General features: G+C 34.3%; 1 protein-coding gene across 5 annotated transcripts in view; it reads right to left on the bottom strand.

The window, feature by feature from the left end:
• The window catches only part of CLCN3 (chloride voltage-gated channel 3), a 97,590-nt gene that overhangs the window by 40,890 nt on the left and 32,270 nt on the right, over positions 1 to 24,430 (bottom strand). For 2 of the 5 annotated variants that reach the window (XM_032855475.1, XM_032855477.1), the window contains exon 3: positions 1,453 to 1,610. In XM_032855475.1, coding sequence (XP_032711366.1) covers positions 1,453 to 1,610 — 158 coding nt within the window. The other 3 variants (XM_032855476.1, XM_032855479.1, XM_032855478.1) reach the window with 3 other exon arrangements.

Below are 24,430 nucleotides of genomic sequence, written 5' to 3'. Positions count from 1 at the left end.
TGAACTCTACCTCTGAAACTTATAATACACTATGTTAATTAATAGAATTTAAATTTAAAAAATAAATCTAAAAAATAAGTATTCTCAGATGATAAAATAAAATAAAATAAAATAAATAAAATAAAAATGTGTTCTAAGATGAGAAACTTTGAAAATCACCACTGGATTGTATCTTCAAAAAAGTAAATACTGACTGATGAATCTCAGGGGTTATACTTGTCATAAACAAAATGATCTAATTCTAATTTCAACTTTACTATACATGTATACATTAATATGAAAGGTTTTAACTAATTTTACAAGCAGTTATTTTCATTTATAAGTAATTTTCAGACCTCAAAGTTATAAAAAGCCTTTTGGAATTTGGAATTTTATTTTTCAAAGAGAGTTTTTTTTCTTTTAATTTATTTTTGGATTACATCAGTAAGTCACAACTCACAAGTGACACTTTTAAGCCATTCTTCTTTTAACGTTTTTTATTTAATGGATAAAATACAGATAAAACTTTAAACTTATTTTTTTTAATTTAGCAGAAATTTATCTATTTCTTTTTTTGATGTTACAAATGGAATAGCTGATTTCTGAAGAAATTTTAGCCCAACTCTTTTTAGCCCAAGATGTATCTGAAATATACATTTGCTATAAAAACCACTGGAAATATTATTACAATGTAAGTAATTCTTTTTTTTTTTTTTAATTAGTGATTCATTACAACACTTAAATATGCCCATTACAGGACTCAATCTGAGAAATCCCAGCATTTAAAACTGAGAAAGGAGGGTGCCTGGGTGGTTCAGTCAATTAAGCATCTGCCTTCAGTTCAGCTCATGATCCTAGGCTCCTGGGTTTGAGTTCGCATCAGGTTCCCTGCTCATTGGTGAGTCTGCTTCTCCCTCTCCCTTCCCACCCCTGCTCATGTTCTCTCTCTCTCAAAACTAAATTTAAAAAATTTGTTTTTTTAAAACAAACAAAAAAAACACTTTAAAAACAAATAAATAAATAAAACTGAAAAAGGAGATAAAAGAAAACAGTAAAATCCCATGAAGCTATCTCTCCAATATGCTTCTTCTTTTGTAATAATAGGAATTACATAACAACTTTCCTCCTTTACTGTAACTGCTGTGCTGCTCAAAGACAAAAATCGTGCTGACTCTATACCTCAATCTTCCTTCCCAACTCACATGCTGTGTTTTCCTGGTCCTTCCTGTTTTGAACTAGTTTCCTTTTTTTTATTTTAAGCTACCTCAAGTCCTTTCCAGAGGTATAAACAAACTTTTTAAAAAAAATTACATAGAGAGAAAAAAAAAACATGTATTACTCATAAAATGTAGAAATTTACTTAAATGTACTTTAATGCATGATATATATTTTGGTAGCCTGAGATCATTGGCAAAAATATATTATTAAATTATCTAGTTACACACTACACTATAAATTACTGAAAACACTTACCCGTCTATGCCTTTCTCTGTCTTTACATTTCTCTCGCACCCAGTCAATAGTATGGAAATCATCATATGTACCAACACCTGGAATTGGTTCATCCAAAAGATCCAGCAAGTGTGTAGAACTGTTAATGCTGCCTCCATTTGTCATTGTATAATGAGTTCCTACAAAGCAAAAAAAGAACAGTATGTTTTATGACAGACAATGGTGAACTATGTAACCTTCTTAATAGTTTACTAGTAATTCATAAAGAAATAGTATCACTTGAAATGTAGTAAAACAGAGGAAGGAAAACATCAAGAAAAGTCATCCAAAACTTTGAAATAAGGCTAAAGACCATGGCATGTCCTTACAAACGTATACTACAGTATCAAAAATAAGCCTGCCTAGTAGTCATCTTTTGCTCTGAGCCAGAAGACTTTGATTTATTATTTTCTATTGATTAGGACATTGACTCTGTAAAGTTAGATAATAACTTAGAGAAGACTGATAAATTGAAAATTATTGTTTTCATCCAGCAAAAATGTAATTCAATTTCTAGTAGAAAAGATAATACTTAAGAGTTCTAGTGTTGGGGTTTTTGTTTTTGCCCTGTAAGAAAATTTCTCACTGATACTTCATCATCTCACACATTCTCCTCTAAGTCATCTTTGTCATCAAGCTAGTTTCCTTACTAGTAGTAAATAAATCTTTGACACGTGTTCACTATATACTTGTAAATGACTTAATACCAGGAAGGACACTGAAAGACAATTCACAAAAAAGACGTAAATTTTAAAAGCTCAATCCAACACAAATGGCTCTTAAATTTAAAAAGTTCAATCCAACACAAAAAAGAGAAATACAAATCAAACCTACAATATCATTTTCCTCTATCAGACTGGTAAAGATTAAACAGGTGACTAAGGCACTGAGTTAGCAAAGTTATGGGGAAAGAACGCTTGCCACAAAATTATTAGTTTAAGTATAAACTGGTATAACCCCTCTGGAAAGTAAAAGCTACCAAAATTTAAATACACAGATGCTCTCAAACCCAGCAAAGTCCACCTCCAAAAAAAAATTTTTTGCAGTTACACTTGCATAAATCCCTACGTTATGCACAGTGTGGTAAAACATCTCACTGTGTGCTTTAGAAGGAAAACAAAAACAAATTAATGCCAAAGTGCTCATAATCCAAAAGACGGGTCAAAAAAAGAGCCAGAAGTAAATACTTTAGGCTTTGAAGGCCACATAGTCACAACAACACAACTCTGCCATAGTAGCACAAAAGAAATCACAGATAATATATAATGAATGGGTATGGTTGTGTTTCAATAATACTTTACAAAACAGGTGAAGAGCAGCATTTGGCCCAACCACTGATTTAAATTCTCTACAGCACAAACCAAACTCAACTGAAGACATTTACTAGGAATTTTGTACTTAATGGCACTCTTCTAGATAGTATAGGAGATACAAAGGTAATAAAAACATTGTCCCTGACTCAATATAATACTGAATATTATAAACAAACTTAATGTCTATTTACTTCTACCAGGTAGAACAGGGTTCTCTCTTCCCTTCCTGATATATTTGCCTTGGAAATATTTGCCTTGGAAAGTATAAAACTTCTAAAAGAAGAATAGTATATTGATCTCAGTGTTCTGGCAGATGTACTCCAGGAATGAATAATGTATCATTCTTGGCTGAGGGTTTAAAAACTCAATCCCTGCAACAGCCCATGTTGATTTACATAAAACAACCTTATGCGTTTTTACACTAGCTCTTTCTTCCTCTCTCTACTCTGATTTTATTCAGCAATTTCCACTCGGTAAAAGCTGGCTGAAAGGCCACAAATTTTCTTAAGGAAAAAAACTACTAGAGAATAAACATGAGTATTTATAACGTCTGGACAAATTTGAGAATCGTGGACTCTGCTTTCTAAACGATAATAAAATTGGTAATTTAAAACATGTTTTTGGAAGGACGTATCAAAAGCTTCAATGGTTTTCTGATATGACGACGTCACTTCTGGCCAAAAATGCATAAACTGAATCTTAAAAGGAAAAACAAACACGAGTTGAGGAAAATTCTATAAAATAAATGGCTTACATTCTTCAAAAAATGTCAGTCATGAAAGAGAAAGAATGACTGAGGAACTGTTCTAGATTAAAGGAGAAACGACATAACAACTAAACGTAACAGGTGCTTCTAGATTACTAGAATGTGGACAAGGAAAAAAATGTGTTTTTTTTGTTTAAAGCACAGAGTAAAGTAAGTGAAAAATTTGTAAACAGTCTCTAGATGAGATAATGGCACATATCAATATCAATCTTCTGATTTTGAAAACTGTACTATGGCTATATATTAGGGAATATTCATTCATAAGGAAATACACACTGAAGTATTTACACACACAAACACATTTGATGTATTATACATACACACACACACACACAAAACAGTATGTGTTACATAGCAAATAGCACATAGAACAGTGAGAAAAAGAGTAAGAGACAAATAAACAAATGTGGTAAAATGTTAACATTTCAGAAATCTGGGTGAAAGGTATAAAGGATTCTTTTATTTTTCAACATCTCTAAGACAGAAATTAAAAAAAAAATGTTTTTTAAAAGTCTACTATGATATATTTTGAAAACTTCCAACTCCCCCCACCCCATGTTGCCTTTATTTGGGTAGAGTTAAAGAAACATGCATGGTCTGCTGATCTTAATTACTCTTCAAAATATAAAAAGCAAAATTTCTATACCACTTAACATATATCCACACAATACATCAGCAGCCCCACAATAAGAATTGTCAAGTTGTTTGCACCACAAAGATGATAAACAAATGAGGCATGTATTACTCCAAGACATAAAGCAGGAAGTAAAAAAGTAGATACTCATTTTTATGAGGTAATAAAAGGTAGAGCAACACAATTAACAATATTTACATTAACTATGGGTCTTGTCTTTAATGATTTTCTAAAAGTTACTCTGCAGAAACTACTCTGACATCTAACTTACAAAACTATGAAGCAATTCAAAATATCTGAAAACCAGAAATTAAGGATTCAAACTTTTTAAACCAGAGGACCCTATGAACCAATGTTTTGTGCTTTGGGCTTTTAGGTTTTGTCCCTTACAACTACTGGGACTGCTACAGGACGTGTTAGCATGGGATTTAGCCAGAGCAGCTTTTGTCCCCAACAGATTGTTTGTAGGTCGGTCTGTCCCTTCATCCCTATTTGCTTCCATTTGCTTCTACATACAGAGCAATGGTGTTTAAAAAAAGCATATTCTAGGGACACCTGGGTGGCTCAGTTGGTTAAGCGGCTGCCTTCAGCTCAGGTCATGATCCCAGCGTTCTGGGATCGAGTCCCACATCAGGCTCCTTGCTCAGCCTCTGCCTCTGCCTGCCATTCTATCTGCCTGTGCTCACTCTTGCTCTCTCTGGCAAATAAATAAAATCTTTAAAAAAAAAAAAAAAAAGGCATATTCTAGGGCCCCTGGGTGGCTCAGTGGGTTAAAGCCTCTGCCTTCGGCTCAGGTCATGATCCCAGGATCCTGGGATCCCGCATTAGGCTCTCTGCTCAGCCGGGAGCCTGCTTCCTCTTTTCTCTCTCTCTGCCTGCCTCTCCACCTACTTGTGATCTCTGTCAAATAAGTAAATAAAATCTTTTAAAAAAAATCCACAAATCATTTTTAACAAAATGGATAAAAATCATATGATCATCTCAATAGATGCAATAGATGCAGAAAAAGCATTTGACGAAATCCAACATTTTGTTTATGATAAAAGCTCTCAACAGAGTGGGTACAGAGGGAACATACTACAATATAATGAAGACGAGATAGGACAAAACTACAGCTAACATTATACTTAATGGTAAAAAGCTGAAAGCTTTTCACGAAGATCAGAGACAAGAGCACTCTCACTATTTTTATTCAACAAGTACTGGAAAACCAAAGGCATTCAGATCAGTAAGGAAGATGTAAAACTGTTGTTATCTGTAGGTGATATAATACCATATACAGAAACCCCTAAAGACGCCATCAAGAAACTATTAGAATAAATGAATTCAGTAAAGTTGCAGGATAAATAATCAATACAGAGAAATCTGTTGCATTTCTATATACTAATAAAAAACTAGCAGAAAAAAATTAAGAAAGCAATCCCATTCACAATGGCATCTAAAAAACAAACAAACACACACCTAGGAATAAATTTAACCAAGGAAGTAAAACACTGTATTCTGAAAAGCAAAAGACGCTGAAGAAAGAAACTGAAGACAACACCAATATATGGAAAGATATACCATGCTCATGGATTGGAAGACTTAATATTGTCAAAATGTCCATACTATCCAAAGCAATCTACACTTTCAAAAGCAATCCCTACTAAAAATAACAATAGTATTTTTCACAGAAGTAGAACAAATAGTCCTAAAATTTGCATGGAACCACAAAAGACCACAGACAGTCAAAGTAATCTTAAAAAAGCAACAAAGCTGGAGGTATCATAATCCCAGATTTTAAATGATTCTACAAAGCTATAGTAATTAAAATAGTAACATACTGGCACAAAAAAAGATACAGAGATCGATGGAATAGAATAGAGAGCCCAAAAACAAACCCACACTTATATGATCAAATAATCTACAACAAAGGAGGCAAGAAAACCTGATGGGGAAAGAACAGTCTCCCAACAAACGATGTTGGGGAAACTGGAAAGCTACATGCAAAACAATGAAACTGGACCACTTTCATACATCATACACAAAAATAAACTCAAAATGGATTAAGGATCTAAATGTGAGACCAGGAACCACAGGAACCAGGAACCGCTCTTAAAACAAGAAAAAAGAAACAAACAAAAAAACCCATAGGCAGTGAACTCTTGGACATCAGCCTTAGCAATATTTTTTGAGATCTGCCTCCACAAACAAGAGAAACAAAACAAAAAGTAAACAACAAGAACTACAGCAAACTGAAAAGCTTTTGCACCATGAAGGAAACCACCAACAAAATAAAAAGGCAACTTACTGAATGGGAGAAGATATTTGCAAATGGTATATCTCATAAGGCATTAATATCCAAATTATATAAAGAACACCCCCAAAAAAATCCAATTAAAACACGGGCAGAGATAAAAAAAAAAAATGAAATCTTGCCATTTGCAGCGACATGGATGGAACTAGAGGGTATTATGCTGAGCGAAATAAGTCAATCAGAGAAAGACAATTATCAAATGATCTCCCTGATATGAGAAGTTGAGAGGCAACGTGGGGGGTTTGGGGAGTAGGAAAGGAATAAATGAAAAAATGGGATCAGGAGGGAGACAAACCATAAGAGACTCTTAATCTCACAAAACAAACTGAGGGTTGCTGAGGGGAGGGGGAGTAAGGAGAGGGTGGGATACTGGGGAAGGTATGTGCTATGGTGAGTGATATGAAGTGTGTAAACCTGGTGAATCACAGACCTGTACCCCTGGGGCTAATAATACACTATATGTTAATAAAAAATAAAATAAAATAACCACAGGCAGAGGACCTAAATCAACATTTTTCCAAAGAAGACATCCAGATGGCCAACAGACACATGAAAGGAAACTCAACATCACTCATCATCGGGGAAACACAAATCAAAACCATAGTGAGGTATCACCTCATACCTGTCAGATGACTAGTATCAAGGAGATAAAATTTAATAACAAATGTGGTGAAGATGTGGAAAAAAGGGAACCTTCATGTACTGTTGGAATGCAACTGGTAGAGCCACTATGGAAAACATTATGAAGGATCCTCAAAAACGTAAAAACAGAAAAACTATATGACCCAATAATTTCAATTCTGGGTATTTACCTAAAGAAAATGAAAATACTAATCAGAAAAAATAAATGCACCCTTATGTTTATTGCAGCATTGCACAGAACAGCTAAGATATGGAAGTAACCTAAGTGTCCATGGATAGGTGAATGGATAAAGGAATTTTAGTATCTATACATAATGGAATATTATTCATCTATTATGAAAAAGGATGAGATCTTACCATTTCCAACAACATGGATGGACCTAGAAGGTATTATACTAACCGAAATAAGGAAAGGAAAGAAAAGGAAAAAGGAAAAAGGAAAGAAATGGAAAGGAAGAAAGAAGGAGGGAAAGAAAAGAAAAGAAAAGAGAGAAAAGAAAAAGAAATAACATACGATTTCACTTATATGTAGAATCTAAATCCCAAAGCAAACCAAAAACTGAAACAGACTCATAAATATACAAAACTGGTCACTGCCAAAGGAGAAGGGGGTGGGGGGTGGATAAAATAGTGAAGGGGATTAAGAGAAACAAACCACCATTTATAAAATAAGTCATGGAGAAAATACAACATAGGGAATAGAGTCAATACTATTGTAATAATAACGGGGCGCCTGGGTGGCTCAGTGGGTTGAGGCCTCTGCCTTCTGCTCTCGGGTCATGATCCCGGGGTCCTGGGATCGAGCCCCGCATTGGGCTCTCTGCTCGGCAGGGAGCCTGCTTTCTCCTCTCTCTCTGCCTGCCTCTCTGCCTACTTGTGATCTCTGTCAAATAAATAAATAAAATATTAAAAAAAAATACTATTGTAATAATAACAAATAAGATATTGTACCAGGATGAGTATAACTTTTCATATATGTGCTTTTCTGTATGATCTTTTATTCCATATTGTCTTTTAACTGTGTATTTGAAAACTTAAAAAGAAATTCTACCAAAGAATTAATATCATACTCAATGTCATACTCAATGACATTTATAGAAAACTTAATTTAGCAATATTGGAAAAATTAATAAAATCTATTATTATAAAAGGAGTGCTATATAAAATTCAAGATCAGCTGGCTATTTTAAAAAATTCAGACTTTTACTTTAGTATGTATGACATTTCATATATTTCTTTTATAGTTTGTTCTGCCAAACAAGGAAATCTGAGTAGTATGAAGAAGGAGAAAAGGAAAAACTTTCTATCCTACTCTAAACTGGGTAGGGAACATTCATTTTTGAGAGGATCATAGAAGTGCCTACATACCCCACCTCTGGAGTAATTTTAAAGGTATAATGTGTCCTAACAATAACAATAAAAATATTCCTAATGTATCATTTCTTTGTATATAGTTCACTGCAACCTAGATTTACCTAAAGTTTAATTTACATATATTAAAATGAGATAAATACAAATTATTTGTGTTAATAAAATGCAGTACAAGTTATCCAGCTTCACCTTGCAACTTCATCTTATGCATGAATGAAGCATGTATCTTATAGATAATGCCACAAGCACAAATTTAAATACATACATACATGAGTATGTGCATAAACTAGATCTCTCTCTTTCCTAAAATAATACTTCAGGGGTTGGTTATTTAGAAAATTATTATACGACTTTCCTAAAGCTGATATCTGAAAGGGAAATCTATAAGACAAAGAGGTGTATGGGATGAAATAAAGGTGGTCAGGCCATACTTCCCTGAGTATGCCTTTCTTTGTCCTCAGTAAATGCTGTCCTTATAGTTGTACTCTATTAACACAAAATGACATGAGTTAGCCTGGCCTTCCCATTTCTCAAGGCACATACAGCTTGCATTTACTTATCTGTGACGAGAGCGGTAGAGGTGTACCAGAATACCTTTTGAAAATACTGATCAAGGTTCCTTACCCAACACTACTTCCTTATCCTCTCCACACATTTTTCTTCTACCAATTCAGTGAGGCAATTATTGCCAAAGGAAAAGAAATACACAAGAGAGCACAGAAAACAAGAGTCATTTCTTTGGCTTCTGAGTTTCAAATTTAGGCTTTTAAAATCAATAGAAAGGCAAAATTTTAAAAGCCAGTATCTTTGAGTTTAAGTGATAGGTTTCTAGGTTTCAAAGGCTTTAAGTAAGAAAAGGTTTGAGTTTCTGCAGTAAGACATGGATTGAAAAAAGAACAGATGAAGAACCAATCCTTACATGACTACATGAGGTTTGCTGGGGAGGCAAGGAGAGGAAATTGAGTAAACAGAAGTTATAATAGTTAAACTGGCAACTGGCTTCAGTCTTTAACATTTTCCTACAACAAAAAAATATAGATGATATCATACTAGCCACACTTATTTACAAGCTCTTCATTACCGTGCATACTTTCTAAAAACTATCTCATATCATTAAGTGCATAATGCACATCATTTTCAATGTACTTCAGATTAACTGCTGTGACATACTGTAATTTAAACCTCCAGGTTAGTTTGCTTTACTAACAGTATATGCAATAAACATATGTGAGCCTAATTAGTCACCCTCTTTCCCAATTTTTAAATTTTTAACTTTTTTCTTGTTCTTAACATTTTTCCTCAAACGTGCCCATATATTGAGTATCAATAACCAGATCTATCTCCAAGCTTAAAATAACCACATTAACCAGGAGCTGTCCTCAGATTAGGATTTTTCTTTGTATAATGGTCCCTTATTGTTTCTACCCACCTAGAAACCCCTTCCCTTTCTTTCTGTAACAGAACCCATTTTTTTTTTTTTTTAGGAAATCTCTATCCCTTATTTCATATAGTCTTCGGGAGAGCATCAATCAAGGTGTCCTCCCCTCCCCAGCTAAGAAAAAGGCACATGATCCAAGGCAGACTGATAAAACTATCTCTTGGAAATGTAAATCTTGAGTACTATGATGCAAAGACACTGGGGGTCTATTAATTTCAATGACTTCACTTCCAAAGGATAGGAGAGTTGCTGCTACTTGGATTGTAAGAAAGTACAATCTAAGGTACTAGTCCCCCTCCACCCCCAAATAAATAAATTAATTAAGTAAAGTAACAGTTTCCGAATTTAAGAAAAAAATTGAAAAAGTTTCTGGAGGTCTGACTACCAGGTGCCAATGAATACCCTTCTACTACGTAATGGCTGGAGGAATGGTGGGGAGACTAGAAAAAAGACTGCCTTCTTTGCAGAGTGACCTAGTAGAGAAATTCCATTACCTTAATGCCCTTGGAGCAAAGTCATATTCCAGCTCTACCACCTATTAGCTATGTAACTATACCCTGCACAAGTTACTTACTAACCTCTTGGAGGTGACTGGGTTTTTTCACCCACTTTTAGAGTACGATGTGTAAACTGGAAATAAATCACGTAAAATATCTAATACTAAGTCTGATAAACAGGAAATCAATAAACACGAGTTACTGTTTCTACTCAACTATCCTGGTATTCAAAACTTTACCAGGTTGCATTATATTATTCATATGGCATTATTTTTAACCCAGAAGACTGACAAAATGACAAAGAAGGGGGAAGAAAATGTCTTACAAATTTGAACAATGAGCTCTTCTACAATTGTATATTAATCTAAAATCCTATATATTTTTGAGTAAATAACTAATTACGGCCAGCTTGTATGGACATAGAAACACATTTCTAAAATCCATGGTCAATAACCAATCTTTCTATGAAATGGACATTTTGTGATTCAAATATTATCAACAATATTTCCATAGTTCAAGTATCACCAACACTAAAACAGCTCAGTAGGCAGGAAAAATTATCCAATCAATGAGCTGTTAACTGAGTTGCAGTTTTCTTGCAAAAATAAAACTATTTTTAAAAATTTTTTTGAAGATTTTATTTCTCCTGTATATTTCTTTTTTTATTTTTTGAAGATTTCATTTCTTCTGTAGAAGCCGGGAGAGAAGCAGGAAGAGGGAGAGGGAGAAATAGACTCCCAGCTGAGCAGGAAGCCCAATGCAGGACTTGATCCCAGGACCCTGGGATCATGACCTAAACCAAAGGCAGACACTCAAACAACTGAGCCACCAAGGTGTCCCGCAAAAATAAATTTATTGATAAGAAAACTTTGTCTTGTTTATTTTTCCCCCATATGCAAAACTTTTTACCACCCCCATTCCCTAGCAACTACTAATCTACTTTCTGCCTATATGGATTTGCCTATTTGCCATTTTATATAAATGGAATCATAGTTTTTTGTATTGGGGTTCTTTTATTTACCATGTTTTCAAGGTTCAAGCATGTTGCAGCATGTATCAGTACTTTATTACTTGTTATGAGTGACTATTACACTTATGAATATTCTGCATTTTATTTATCCATTCATCCACTGACTGACATTTAGATTGTTTCCTCCTTTTGGCTATTATGAAAAATGCTTCTATAAAGTTATGTACAAAAAATTCATACATACCTATGTAAACAAAAATTCATTTACTAGTATCAGTAATCTAAACAAAAAAAAAAAGAGTTGGTCTTTTCAATAAATGATGCTGGTACAACTGGCTATCCACATGCAAAAGAATAAAGCTGGACCTGTACCTCATACTAACATAAAAATTAACTCCAAATGGATCGCAGATATAAACATAAGGGCTAACTAAAACTATAAAACTCTTAAAACAGAGTAAATGCTTATGACCTTGGGTTAGGCAGTGGTTTTGCAAATAAAACACCAAAGCACAAGTGACAAAAGAGGTAACAGATAACACTAGACTACATCAGAATTTAAAAAAATCTTTCATATCTAGAAGCCAGACACAGTTATCTGGTATCTAACAACAATAAAACAGTATCTACACTGTTCTTGGCACTTGGCCCACCGGATATTGTTCTTGGTACTTTACATATATTAGCTCATTTAATTTTCACAACAAACCCATGAAATAAGAATTACTCCATTTAATAAATCAGAAAAACAAAACACAGAGTTAAGGTTATATATCTACAAAGTAGTTAACAGAGATTCACATTCAAGCAGTTTCATTCCAAAGGCATTTCTTAGCACTACAGAATACTGACTAAAAAGTAATTTCATAGTTAGTTTGCCTGCCTATGTGTACTATACGATATGTAGACACTCTTCTCCCCTAGTAAGTTAAGAACCCTTAAGTAGTGCCTTCTCCCAAACACTTGTGCACGTGCACTTAGCTTTTAGACGATTAATGCAATCCTACCCTTCACCGTTATCATCCTTCTTTGCCTTTGGTTCCAGAGCACTTGTCCTATATTATTTAAAATGCTACATTGAAAAACTGTTTCAACAACAGTCATGGGCACTGCTTTGTTACCAACACTCATGTCCCTATGTTTTAACAGGGGTCTATGAAAATAACACACCCTACTCTCATTGTTAGGTCATTCCGTGGGCCATAAGAAGCCTACCTTATCTCAGGGAGAGCTAACTGCCCCTCCAGGTGTATACTTAGAAACTGTTTTTCAAACTTTTATGACTGTGGCCCATAGCAAGAAACATTTCTCACTGACATAATGAGAAAAGTATACAGATATGTACCTAAGTAAAACCAATGCTTAGCATACTTACTTTTTGGCAAATAAGTCACATTTTACTATTTCCTTTCTCTTTTTTTGATACTAGTCACAACCCAGTTGATTTCATGACCAACATGAATCCAAAATTCTACATATTCTGAGCGCCCAGTTTCTTCTATATATTAAGAACAGGAAGTCTAGTCCCCGTTGTTTTTTTTTTCTTGCCTCTGTGACCTTAGTGATAAGAAATGGTCATCCTCTTGAGGGAGGAGAAACTAAATGTAAGTTGATAGTTGAAGTTCCAGAATGTTAGCAGACTCCCAAATTAAAGATTAAAAAGGTTAACGGCAAGCACAGTGCTAAGTGTTTAGTAGGTTGTCAATCAAATGTCCACTGGATAAATGAATAAAGTATATGTTCTTGAAACTTGTTCTGCCACCCACAGTCATATTTAACTAGGATTCAAGCTGTAAAGTCTTGGGTCATTAAAACCAAATTCCAAAGAAGTTCACCAAAGATACACACCAGTCAGTAGCAATGCTGAGTCCATTACTCAATTCACTGTTTTCTTCTCTGTTCCATTGCCACCCCAAAATAAAAAGCCTACATCCTTAGGCAGAGATGATAAAGTGGGTAGTAAGACACCTGTATAATTGGAAACAAATTCCATGTTCATTTATTATCTCTGAATGTAAGATAATCTGTGTATTACATGAATAAAAGACTTATAAAATTGGCTTTCTTAAGTGGCAAGGGAAATAAAGGACAGAAACAAAATCTTTTTTATTTAATTAAGGTTGTAATGGACTCCAAAAAATTACAAATTAAACATATGTTTATTTAAAAACAAAACCAAACTTTAAAATATAACTTAAGCCACCAGTCTCCTGTGGCTTTGTGTAGACACAAAGCAGAGACCATAATGCCAGGAAAATAGCCAAAATTACAAAACTATTCTGCATGGCAGGAGATCTGCTCACATTTTGAAATCTTGATACACAAAGCATTTCTGACTTAACAAGCAGTGAGATTAAAAATTAATCATAGTAAAATGTCAGTTATTTTTAGAAAATAGAGCTAGAGATAGTGATGTAATATGAACCAGATTTTATTGAAGGTTTTAAATCCAGATACTATGAGCAAAATAAATTTAAATACAGGCTTTGTTTTTATACTATTGTTTTAGACTACAAAGAGTTTCTGACATCAAATAAATATTTGTTCTTTTAATTTTACAGACACTTAGATGAATAAATTTGTAAGAAGAGAATTAATTTTCTAGTTGGCTAAAAGAGGTAATGGAAGTACAGTAAGGACCTGGATCCTAAAAATCATTTTACAAAGAGCCTAGAGAATGACCCTTTGGAAGTAAAAATATCACCTAACACCTGGATTTCCAAAATAATGTGCCAGAAAATGCTAACATGATATTTTGGAGGAAATAAAAATGAAAAACTCACCTATTATAACAGTAACAAAAAAGCTTTACTCAAATACACTTCTGAGCTAATGAGTATCACGAAATGACTTCAGAGAGAAAATTATTAAGACTCCAAACATTTATTTCAATAGGAAGTCCCCACGTTTTGTGCTTTAAGACCATTCAAGCTCTGGCATTCAAGCTCCTCTAGGATCCAGCACTTTTCTGCCTACCTATACTGCCTCCCTTAACTGACAGGCTGATAAAAACTAATCAGGAAACAACATGACTATGCATTTACTCCCATCAGAGCATTTATTCATTTTATCCTCTCTACCAGGAATGTCCTATCAAATTCCCTTGTGTACTTGAGCACTTGGGACTACTATGATAGCACTTGTCAAAAGGAGACTGATCTCTTCCTCCCCTAAAATCCCACAGACCATGCACTCTATACCATTCACTAGAAATTGATTAATTTCCATGGGCTTTGGCTTTTTTTGTTTTTAAACTTGGGAAGCTTTCTTATGCCCCTGCCAAGCTTCAAATGTCAAGAATTACAGGGATATACCTAGTAAGAAGAAGTATTTCCCCGTAATTGGAGTATAAACCATATCATTTAGATTGAATCCTGACTACTCTTTATGATTTCTTTATCTCAGTTTTGTCAACAGGAAAATGGGGATTCTAACAGTACCTAAGTCACAAGACTATGAGAGGAATTAAATGATTTATACACATGAATGAATATACCTAAAGCACTTACAAAAATATCTGGCAAACAGTAAATTCCAAACTAAGTATTAGCTGTTATTAATATTACAATTACTACCACCATCATTCTCCACAGCACCTAACAGAACTCAATAAATACTTGAGTGAAACATTTAATATTCAAATAATTTTTAAAGATTCTCTCATGGAGTAAAAGGAGGCTCAAAGTCCAAAAGAAATCCCAAAAAAAGGCCTGGTAGAAGAAAAGAATTCAACTCTCCAAATTACTTAGACTTCATGAACAAATTAAGAAAAAGTCCAAGTATTAAAATTAATAATCCAAATCAACAAAGTTTTAAATTTTTTTCCTTATTAAAATGGAAGAGACACTGTATGAGAAAACTTCATAGTTTTTGTATAGGAAATTTATCTCAAAAATGGCTATTTTTAAGATGCCATCTGAATTTCTAATCTATCAACAACATATTAATTAATTCTACGTTTAATTTACTTAATTTCCAGTCTATATATTATCAGACAGAAACTTAAGTAGGAAGCTTCATCATTTACCACCTCACCTTGAAAAATAGAACTGAATTTTATTTACTCCACAAAGGTAGTCCCTAACTCTAGCACCGAGAGATTCAGTAACAGATTCATGTTTACTTTATTGATATCCTTTATAATTTTACATTTTGATTAGCTGACTCTTCATTCTCCATCGGCCTAAAGAGATATTTCTAGTCATTGTAATTTTGTCCTCATAAGCAAGCTGATTCAGTTTTCTTGATTTATGCTAGCTGCTTGTTTCTACATCTCCAGTTCCTTTGTGTTGACCCATGGCTACAATAGGTCACAAATTATGGAAAACAAATAACCTCTTATCTGTAGATATTAGGATACCACAGTACCGTCAAGTGAGCCTAATAACTGACTGATCTGCACTACAAAGATACAATGTTATCTTCAAAAAAATTGTTTTATATTATAGTAAGTCTCATCAAGGAATAAGGAACCTATTTGGGCTGCCAAGAACATGCCCAATTTAGACCTTAAGCAAGATTCCTAAAAGACTATTTATGAAAATATAAGAGAAACAAAAAGCTTATGTTTTAGTAATAATCACATCAATAACCACGCCTCACTCTCACATAAATTTTGGCTTATTTCTTATTATTTGCATATCTCATATAGAGAGGAGTCCAGAGTAATTTCAAAGAATGTCAAGCTTAACACCGGGAATTAAAATTTCCCAAGCCCAGGTTTTCTGGTTTATCACCATCAACAAACATGTTGTAATAGCTGAGGAGAAAACACAGTTTGTCTTGTTTTACAGTTTAATTACTGATTAGCAAATACTGTGACATTTGAACTGTTACCATTCATTCACATTGCTTCCTGTTTAAAGAAATCCTTACCAGAAAAGGAATGATGAAAACATAGGAAAAAGAGGAGTTTATGAACATATTAAGAACTGAAAAATTAAAAAACAAAACAAACCTCTAGGTGGTAAGATTATGAGAAATGTATTTTCTTCTCTATGCTTTTAGATATTTCCCAAATGTTTAAAAGCGTAATACATACTTAGAGAAATTTTATCGACAGCAACTCTGTAGGAGAAGTACACTATATGTTAACATGATCTTCATATAGTTTTTCCTCAAAATCTGAAAAGCTTTCACTACCAACAGAATACTACAGGATATTCAATGTTACAACTGTTCAGAGCCTAAAATAGTGCCTAGCAGACACAATGTAATCAATAAATATTTGCTGAATACATTAACATTTTCTAATGCTAATGGAACTTAATACTAAAAAGAAAAAAAAAGGTATTATCAGAGTACAAACTATATTTTAAATAGCAGGCTAAATATGTTCGGAAAATCATGACTTCCTTTTTTGATTCATAAGTAAGGAGTTAAATAAATATGGGTTAAACCATAAAATGAGTTTATAATATCATACAGTAATTCAAATTAACGTGGCTCATAAATGAAATCATCAAGCTAAGAGATTTTCCTTATGGTCCAATTTTTTTTCTAGAACAACTACCAACCAGTCTATTTTTAGATTAGTTTAAGAAAAAATTTAAAAGGGCAATTTTATTAACACAAATCAGTTATACGAACACCCAGGCAGCACCTTACAAAAGATTTACATGAATGCTGGGTGCTTTTCCGGCTTTTACAAACTACTATTATTTCTTCTGGTGTGTAAAAATCACCCTTATTGTTTTTAATCATCAATTTTTATGAAATACCTGTAGGAAACAATGTAATTAATGTTAATCAGCTGAAATACATATTAAATGAAAAATATTAATATAAAATTGTTCATCTTTATTGCCATTGTAAAGAGTTTTAAAATGAGGGCAGAGCTTTTACTATAAATTTACTTGGTGGTGGCTACATGGTAACTGGCAGCAGCTGAAACACACAGGTGCACAGACACATGATTTCTCTGTGTAAATTAAAGGAAACACGTAAGTTTTCAAAGGAAGAAAAACATTACTTTTTAGGTGCTAACATGACTCTAGTTACCTATAAAAGCGGATTAATTCGTTTTCGCAGTTAAACAGAAAGAGGATTTTCACAGAGAAGATGGAGTCAGAGTCCGAGTCTGAGTCCGATGTGATCCGAAGCAGTACTAATCTGCACAGAGAAAACAATCAGGGACGACTACAGAGCCATTCAGAAAACTCCATTTGCCCCTTACTAACATTCCAGGGCAACTAAACAACATACTGCAATATTTAAAGGACAATCCAGGACCTGTTTAAACTAGAGAACCACCCAGCCACATGCAAAACATACCAACAGAGGATTCACAGCAAGGGGATGGTATTACCTCTTTTATGTAATTCCCTCAAGGGAATACAGTCTCCTCCCCCGTCATAAGGCAAATAGGGATCGGAAGAAGCATCCATGATTAGAATTTTTAAAAAGAAGAAGAAAAAGAAAAGAAAAGCTCGCTAGCTTAAAAAAACACTGGCATTTCTTCCACCCCTGCTGCAGCCGGCAAGGGAGATGCCATATTTGATGAGGGTTAGAACTGTATGTAGTTCGACTCGCTGAAGCAACTGGGTTCTTCCACAGTGGATGATGTCATCAAAGGGAAATTATTACAGCCTGGTTGCTAGTGGCTACAATCTAGCAAGGCTTAGAGGCGGAACAGCCTTCTTAATCAGGTCCTGCTACGCATGATGATGACTAAGCTCCAAGTAAAACAGACAAAACTGGTTTGAGAATTTTAATACAGCTTCTATAACATCAATGGCAACTACAGCAAAAACAATAAAAACATTCTTTCTTTTCCATTTTAAGATAAATATAAGGGACACAAAGTATTTAATACGGAGATGTGAAAAGGAAATACTGGATGTAGACAATACCCCTTTTCATTTCTGATGTAAAAAAAAAATGGGAGGAACATACTGGTAAGGTTGTATGTTTTTATAATAAAAATGTGCTAATTTTTACATACATACCAAAGGCTTTGAGACTTGGTTTTAAAAGTCTACTCTCTTTTTTTTTAAATTAAAGTTTATTCTTAATTCTGAAATGTACTAGACTTCTGTGGATTAAAAAAATTTAGTAATTTAACAGTTGAATAGTGTTTTATCTCCCTAATCCCCTCTAGCAGCCCCTTGTTTCCTTCCTTTAAGGAACTAGCTAGTAAGACATGCTTGTTTTTGAGAAGAAAACTTACCAATTACCCGGTAACTTAGCTATTATTTGTGAAACTATGCAAAATGATTTACTGGGTAGGAGAGTTTTCTCTCTTCTATCTTTCTACTTTTCCTGCCTCATAAAGATTTTGTGCTTCAAGAAAAGGCTTTTAGTAAAATATGTCTCAAAGTATACTCCAACTGACTCTTACATTTTTATGAAATTCAGAAATGAAGTAACTTTTTGCTTCAATCCATCATTCTGGGGAGAAAAAAAAAAAGCTGATGTTCATTTGAGTTCACATTTTTACAGTTCCTCTGAGGTGATTCCTCTAGGCTAGATTCTCCTGAAATAGCTATGTTGCTGCAGTGCCACTAAATTAAGATGTGTTACTGGTTAGAAGCAATTCCATAGGACTAAGAGCCTCTGTAAAATTTGTTTTCCTAAGTATTGAATGAGCCAAACTTTAAGGTCCACTCCATGCCAAAGCATTTGTGTGAGAACTGGGGAGGGGAAGGAAATAAAGCACTCAGGTGGCAGTAAAAAGAGAGTAATTCTATTTGTTATTTGGGATTCTTTTTAAAATTAGGTTAAATAAAGTTTTATATTTCAAAATGTTTGAACCTCAGAGAAAGCTAGCCCTTCATATAAAATCTCACTTGAGATTTGCGAAAAAGGATTCTAGGAAAGAAATATAGGCTAGATAAAATATTACAATAGGAATATTCTATCTAATTCTGATTTTGGCTATTGACATTTACTTTAAGACTACGGATGGGGTTTTTTTCCTGTTTTCTCTATTTTCCAAATTTTGATTTTTTTTTTTTTAATACGTAAAAATCTGACAATGAGCTAACTTCACCAAATTAACTAAATATAAATGTCTTCCTTTCTGGTCCTTTGGTATATAAATTCTACTATTATAAGACTTCTAAAAAATATATGCAATATAGCATTCATTGCTCCACATCTTTATGTAAAATGAAAATCTATCTGTAAATTTTCCTGGTATTTCTCCTCTTGTTTTTCCTGATTTACAACTCAGTCTTAAAGGAAAAATAAAAATTAAAGCTAGCTAGCATTAACTAGAGGAGGAAGAATACCTTCCCTATAAAATATACTGACCATGTTACATAAGTAACTTTTGTAACATAAGCACAAAATTTTGAATTATTTTTAAAGAACAAAACTTTTGTACATGTGTATGAGAATATATAATATATAAATTATATTTGTATAAAATCTAGAATGAGGCACACCAAACTCTTAATAATCCTTATCACTGAGGAAGGAAAGAGGTAGAAGTGAGGAGGATCATGGTGCATTTGGTTTTTACTTTATGTGGTTCCACAGTTTTAATTTTTAAGCAAATATATTACTATTGAAATTTTTAATAATTATGCTACTTTTATAATAATAAATCTAAAAGTTAAAAAAATTTTTCAAAAGTAAACAAATCTTGGGTCACCTGGGTGGCTCAGTTGGTTAAGCCGCTGCCTTCTGTTCAGGTCATGCTCCTAGGATCGAGTCCCACATGGGGCTCCTTGCTCAGCGGGGAGCCTGCTTCTCCCTCTGCCTGCTCTGCCTGCCACTCCCCCTGCTTGTGCTCTCTCTCCAAAAAAAAATTAAATAAAATCTTAAAAAAAAAAAAAAAAAAAAAAGGTAGGGTGCCTGGGTGGCTGAGCTTTAAGCCACTGCCTTTGGCTCAGGTCAGGATCTCAGAGTCTCAGGATCAAGTCCCACGACGGGCTTCCCCTGCTCGGCAAGGAGCTTTCTTCTCCCTCTCCCTTTGCCTGCCACTCCCCCTGATTGTGCGCGCGCGCTCTCTCTCTCTCTCTCGCTCTCTCTCTAATAAATAAAATCCTTATTTTTTTTTAAAGATTTTATTTATTTGGCAGAGAGAGAGACAGTGAGAGAGGGAACATAAGCAGGGAGAGTGGGAGAGTGAGAAGCAGGCCTCCCACTGAGCAGGGAGCCTGATTCGGGGCTTGATCCCAGGATCACAACTGGAGCCTAAGGCAAATGCCCAAATGACTGAGCCACCCAGGCACCCCAAATAAATAAAATCTTAAAAAAAAAAAAAAAGTAAACAAATCTCTCATGCCTATGGTCCATGGCTGTATTTTTGCTTAAAGCAAAGGATTATTACTCAGGCTAAAGGGCTTTAGAAAAGGACAAGGTAGATTGGAAGGTGTGGCAAAAGAGGACTTTGACACAGATTAGGTATTATCAGATTAACAAACTGAACTATAGTCAGCGTGGGGATCAAGTGGAAAGAGAACAAAAGACAAATTTAAGAATTCATAGGCACAGCTAGGGGATTTGTAGGGGCATAATACTCTGAATGGAATATCTGAAGAACAAAAACATTAAAGCAGCAACATAAAAAAGGACTTAAAAATTCAGAAGGGGAAGATATTTCTACTTACAAATGCACCCTCGATTCTAACCTCAACTTGATGTGGGATTCCAGATAAACCACAACCTCTCTGAGATGTGTAAATCAGGGAGGTAGAATAGATGACTACGGTATTCTAACCATACAAATATAACTACAATATTACAATATTCAATCTTTAAGTCCCTTCTAATACACACGATCCAAGAATCTACAACATTAAAAGTCAAAAAAAAAAAAGGGGGGGGGCACCTGGATGGCTCAATCTGTTAAGTGTCTGCCTTTGACTCAAGTCATGGTCTCAGGGTCCTGGGATCTGAGCCTGCCTTGAGCCCCATGTGGGCCTCTGTGCTCAGCGGGGAGAGTCTGCTTCTCCCTCTCCCTCTGTGCTGTCTCCCTCTCTCATGCTCTCTCAAATAAAAATAAAATCTTTAGAGAAAAAATGTTTTTTACCCTTAGATCTAACTACCAGTTTACAGGAAGTACAGGAAACAGAGAAACATGTTAAATGACTGCTCAGGAACATAATCAGGAAAACCCAAACTTGGAAACAAATGACAATTTCTTCAACAAATACATAGTAAGAAAAAAAAAAGGGAAGGGAAGAAACCTATAGAATTAAAACTAAGCAAAACAAAAGATCTTAAAGTTATATCAATCTCAAAGAATAATCTCTTATGAAACAATTGGAGAAACATAAACAAGATACGTGATTTTAAGCAATCATATATTTTAGATGTGATAATAGCCTTTACACTTGATCTTAGCCCAAAGACTGAGAAGCAATTTGATAATAGCTTTTAAAAGAATTCTTGTTTTAGAGATACATAATGAAATATATAACTGTACAAGAGCTAAAAAGAGTAAAAACAGATTTTATTTATGACTACTGCAAAAGGGGAAAAGAGATACCAATACATAGAATATGGCTCCATTTCCAATACAACAAGAAACAGTGGGAATTTATAGCCAAGGAGAAGGGGTTTGGGGTGTTCAGTGGATGGAAAATTACTAAGAGGAAACATTTGCGAGTAAAGGGGATTCTGGATAAACAGATCTAACAGAATTCTTGCTGAAGGCAGCCCAGGGTGATAGGACATCACTGGGAGGATGGTGGGGGCTAACCCAAGGGTATTAAGAGTACAGAATTTTGGCTAAACCAACTTGGCCAATATTACTGCCAAAATGAAGCAACATAAAAAGAGACCAAAGTTGAGACCCAGTTGGGAAAAGAATCCAGATGAGCCTGACTAAAGTTTGATTAATGTGAGACTCTATCAGTATAACATCTATCTATCTAAAATGATATGATGCTTCAGGGCGCCTAGGTGGATCAGCAGGTTAAGCCTCTGCCTTCGGCTTGGGTCATGATCTCAGGTTCCTGGGATCGGGCCCCGAGTCGGGCTCTCTGCTCGACGGGGAGCCTGCTTCTCCCTCTCCCTCTGCCTGCCTCTCTGCCGGCTTGTGATCTCTCTCTCTCTCTGTCAAATAAATAATATATAAAATATTAAAATAAAATAAAATAAAATATGATGCTTCAGATGTATTTCAAAATAATAGAAAATAGAGATAAAACAAAATTAGCCATAAATTGATAATTATTTTAGTGTTGAGAACAAAAAGATACATAATCTCTTCCCTGTACCTTTGTATAGAAGATACTTTTTAAAGAAATGCTTATAAATAAAATCACTTTTATGAGATAAACATTAACAAAAAATTACATCCTTTACTCCTCAAACTGAATATATTACTATGAGAAGTATCAGATTAACTGTAGTTTACATTCCATTAAGTATAGCTGCTTTACATTTGTATTTGACACACTACATGACATTAAACTTTAACTTGCGTTGTCAATTCTCCTCCCTGAGCAAAAGCACCAGAGAAAAAAAGAGGAAGTAAAGCTTTCAAGAAAATCAATTCAAGCTACACAGTTAGCTGCAAAGTTACTGCAGAAAAGAAAGAACATGGAAATTCTTCAGAAATGACAAGCCAGAAAATAAATTGAAAAAAACACAGAATGCTTTTGCAATATTCGTATCTCACAAACATAAAATGTTTTAGTTCTCAACATGGCTGTCTGGTTGCCCAAATAATGTATCTTAAGATTAAAAACATGAAGAAAAATTTCTTTCATAAATACCAAATGATCATTTTTAAAAATCAGGAACAAAAAATATGAAAAAAAAAAGAGAGAGAGAGAGAGAGAACCAAAATGGCCAATATTTTTAATGTCTAAGCAATTCCTTTGCAAGAAATTTGTCAAGGGCTACCTAGGTAACAGTCAATTAAGAATCCGACTCTTGGTTTCAGCTTAGATACTGACCTCAGTGTCCTGGGATCAGGTCCCATGTCGGGCTCCAGTAAGCACAGAGTCTGCTTGATATTCTCTTTCCATCTCCCCCTCCCCCACTCACATTTTCTCTCTCTCCCTCTAAAATAAGTAAATCTTATAAAAAAGAAATTTGTCAAATATCCTCATGCATATACACAAACTGATACAAAGACTTTATCTTTAAGATACAACTTTAAGAGTTCTAAGTTTTAGAAGTACTGAAATGCAAATTTAACAATATTTACATTAATGTAAATACACTAAAATATTCCATTTAAAGCATTTTTTATTTTTTAAAGATTTTTATTTATTTATTTGACACAGAGAGAGATCATAAATAGGCAGAGAGGCAGGCAGAGAGAGGGGGAGAGCAGGCTCCCTGTTGAGCAGAGAGCCCAACACAGGGCTCCATCCCAGTACCCTGACTGAGATCATGACCTGAGCTGAAGGCAGAGGATTAATCCACTGGGCCACCCAGGCGCCCCAAAATATTCCATTTAAAAGATAAACACTATCTCACTGGATTTTTAAAAGCCAACTATGTAATTATGAGAATATCAGCTAAAACATATCAATGCAGAAATGCTGAGAGGAAAAAGGATTTAAAAAAGAGCATGCAGTCCTTAATCCAAAGAAAACTGGGGACCCATATTGATATCAAAGGGCATTTTAAAGAAAACAGTATAATTGGAAATAAAAAGAATCATTTCAAAGTAAAAGTAAGAAAAGTAAGGTGGTTCAATTCACCAGAAAGAGATGACCTAATAACATGAAATCAAAGTATAATCAAAAATTTACAGAATGACAAGAAGTGGCAGTAGAGGTCTATAAACACAGTGAAAATGTTTAATATATCGCTATCACCTGATAGAAACAAACAGAGAGAAAAACCAGTAGGAAAACTAGAGATTTCAACAGGAGGGTAACAAACTTAACATGATGGACATAGAGAAAAACATTAACCAAAAGCTTCACATCACATATTCTCCTACAGCACAGGTGGAACACTGACAAAAAAAAAAAAGGCTTTTCCCCCCAGCTGCGGGGGAGGTCTCAAAAAATTTCAAAATATTAATATTACACAATGTATATTCTTTGGCAACAATGCAATAATGTTCTAAGTCAACCTGAAACAACCAGAAATTCATATTTTGGAAATTAATTTTAAA

Source organism: Lontra canadensis, unplaced genomic scaffold (genome assembly GCF_010015895.1).
Source record: "Lontra canadensis isolate GAN:19392208 unplaced genomic scaffold, GSC_riverotter_1.0 scaffold10, whole genome shotgun sequence".
Lineage (NCBI taxonomy): Eukaryota > Metazoa > Chordata > Mammalia > Carnivora > Mustelidae > Lontra > Lontra canadensis.
The sequence above is the reverse complement of the archived record's forward strand: the minus strand, read 5'-3'. Positions and strand labels throughout refer to the sequence as shown.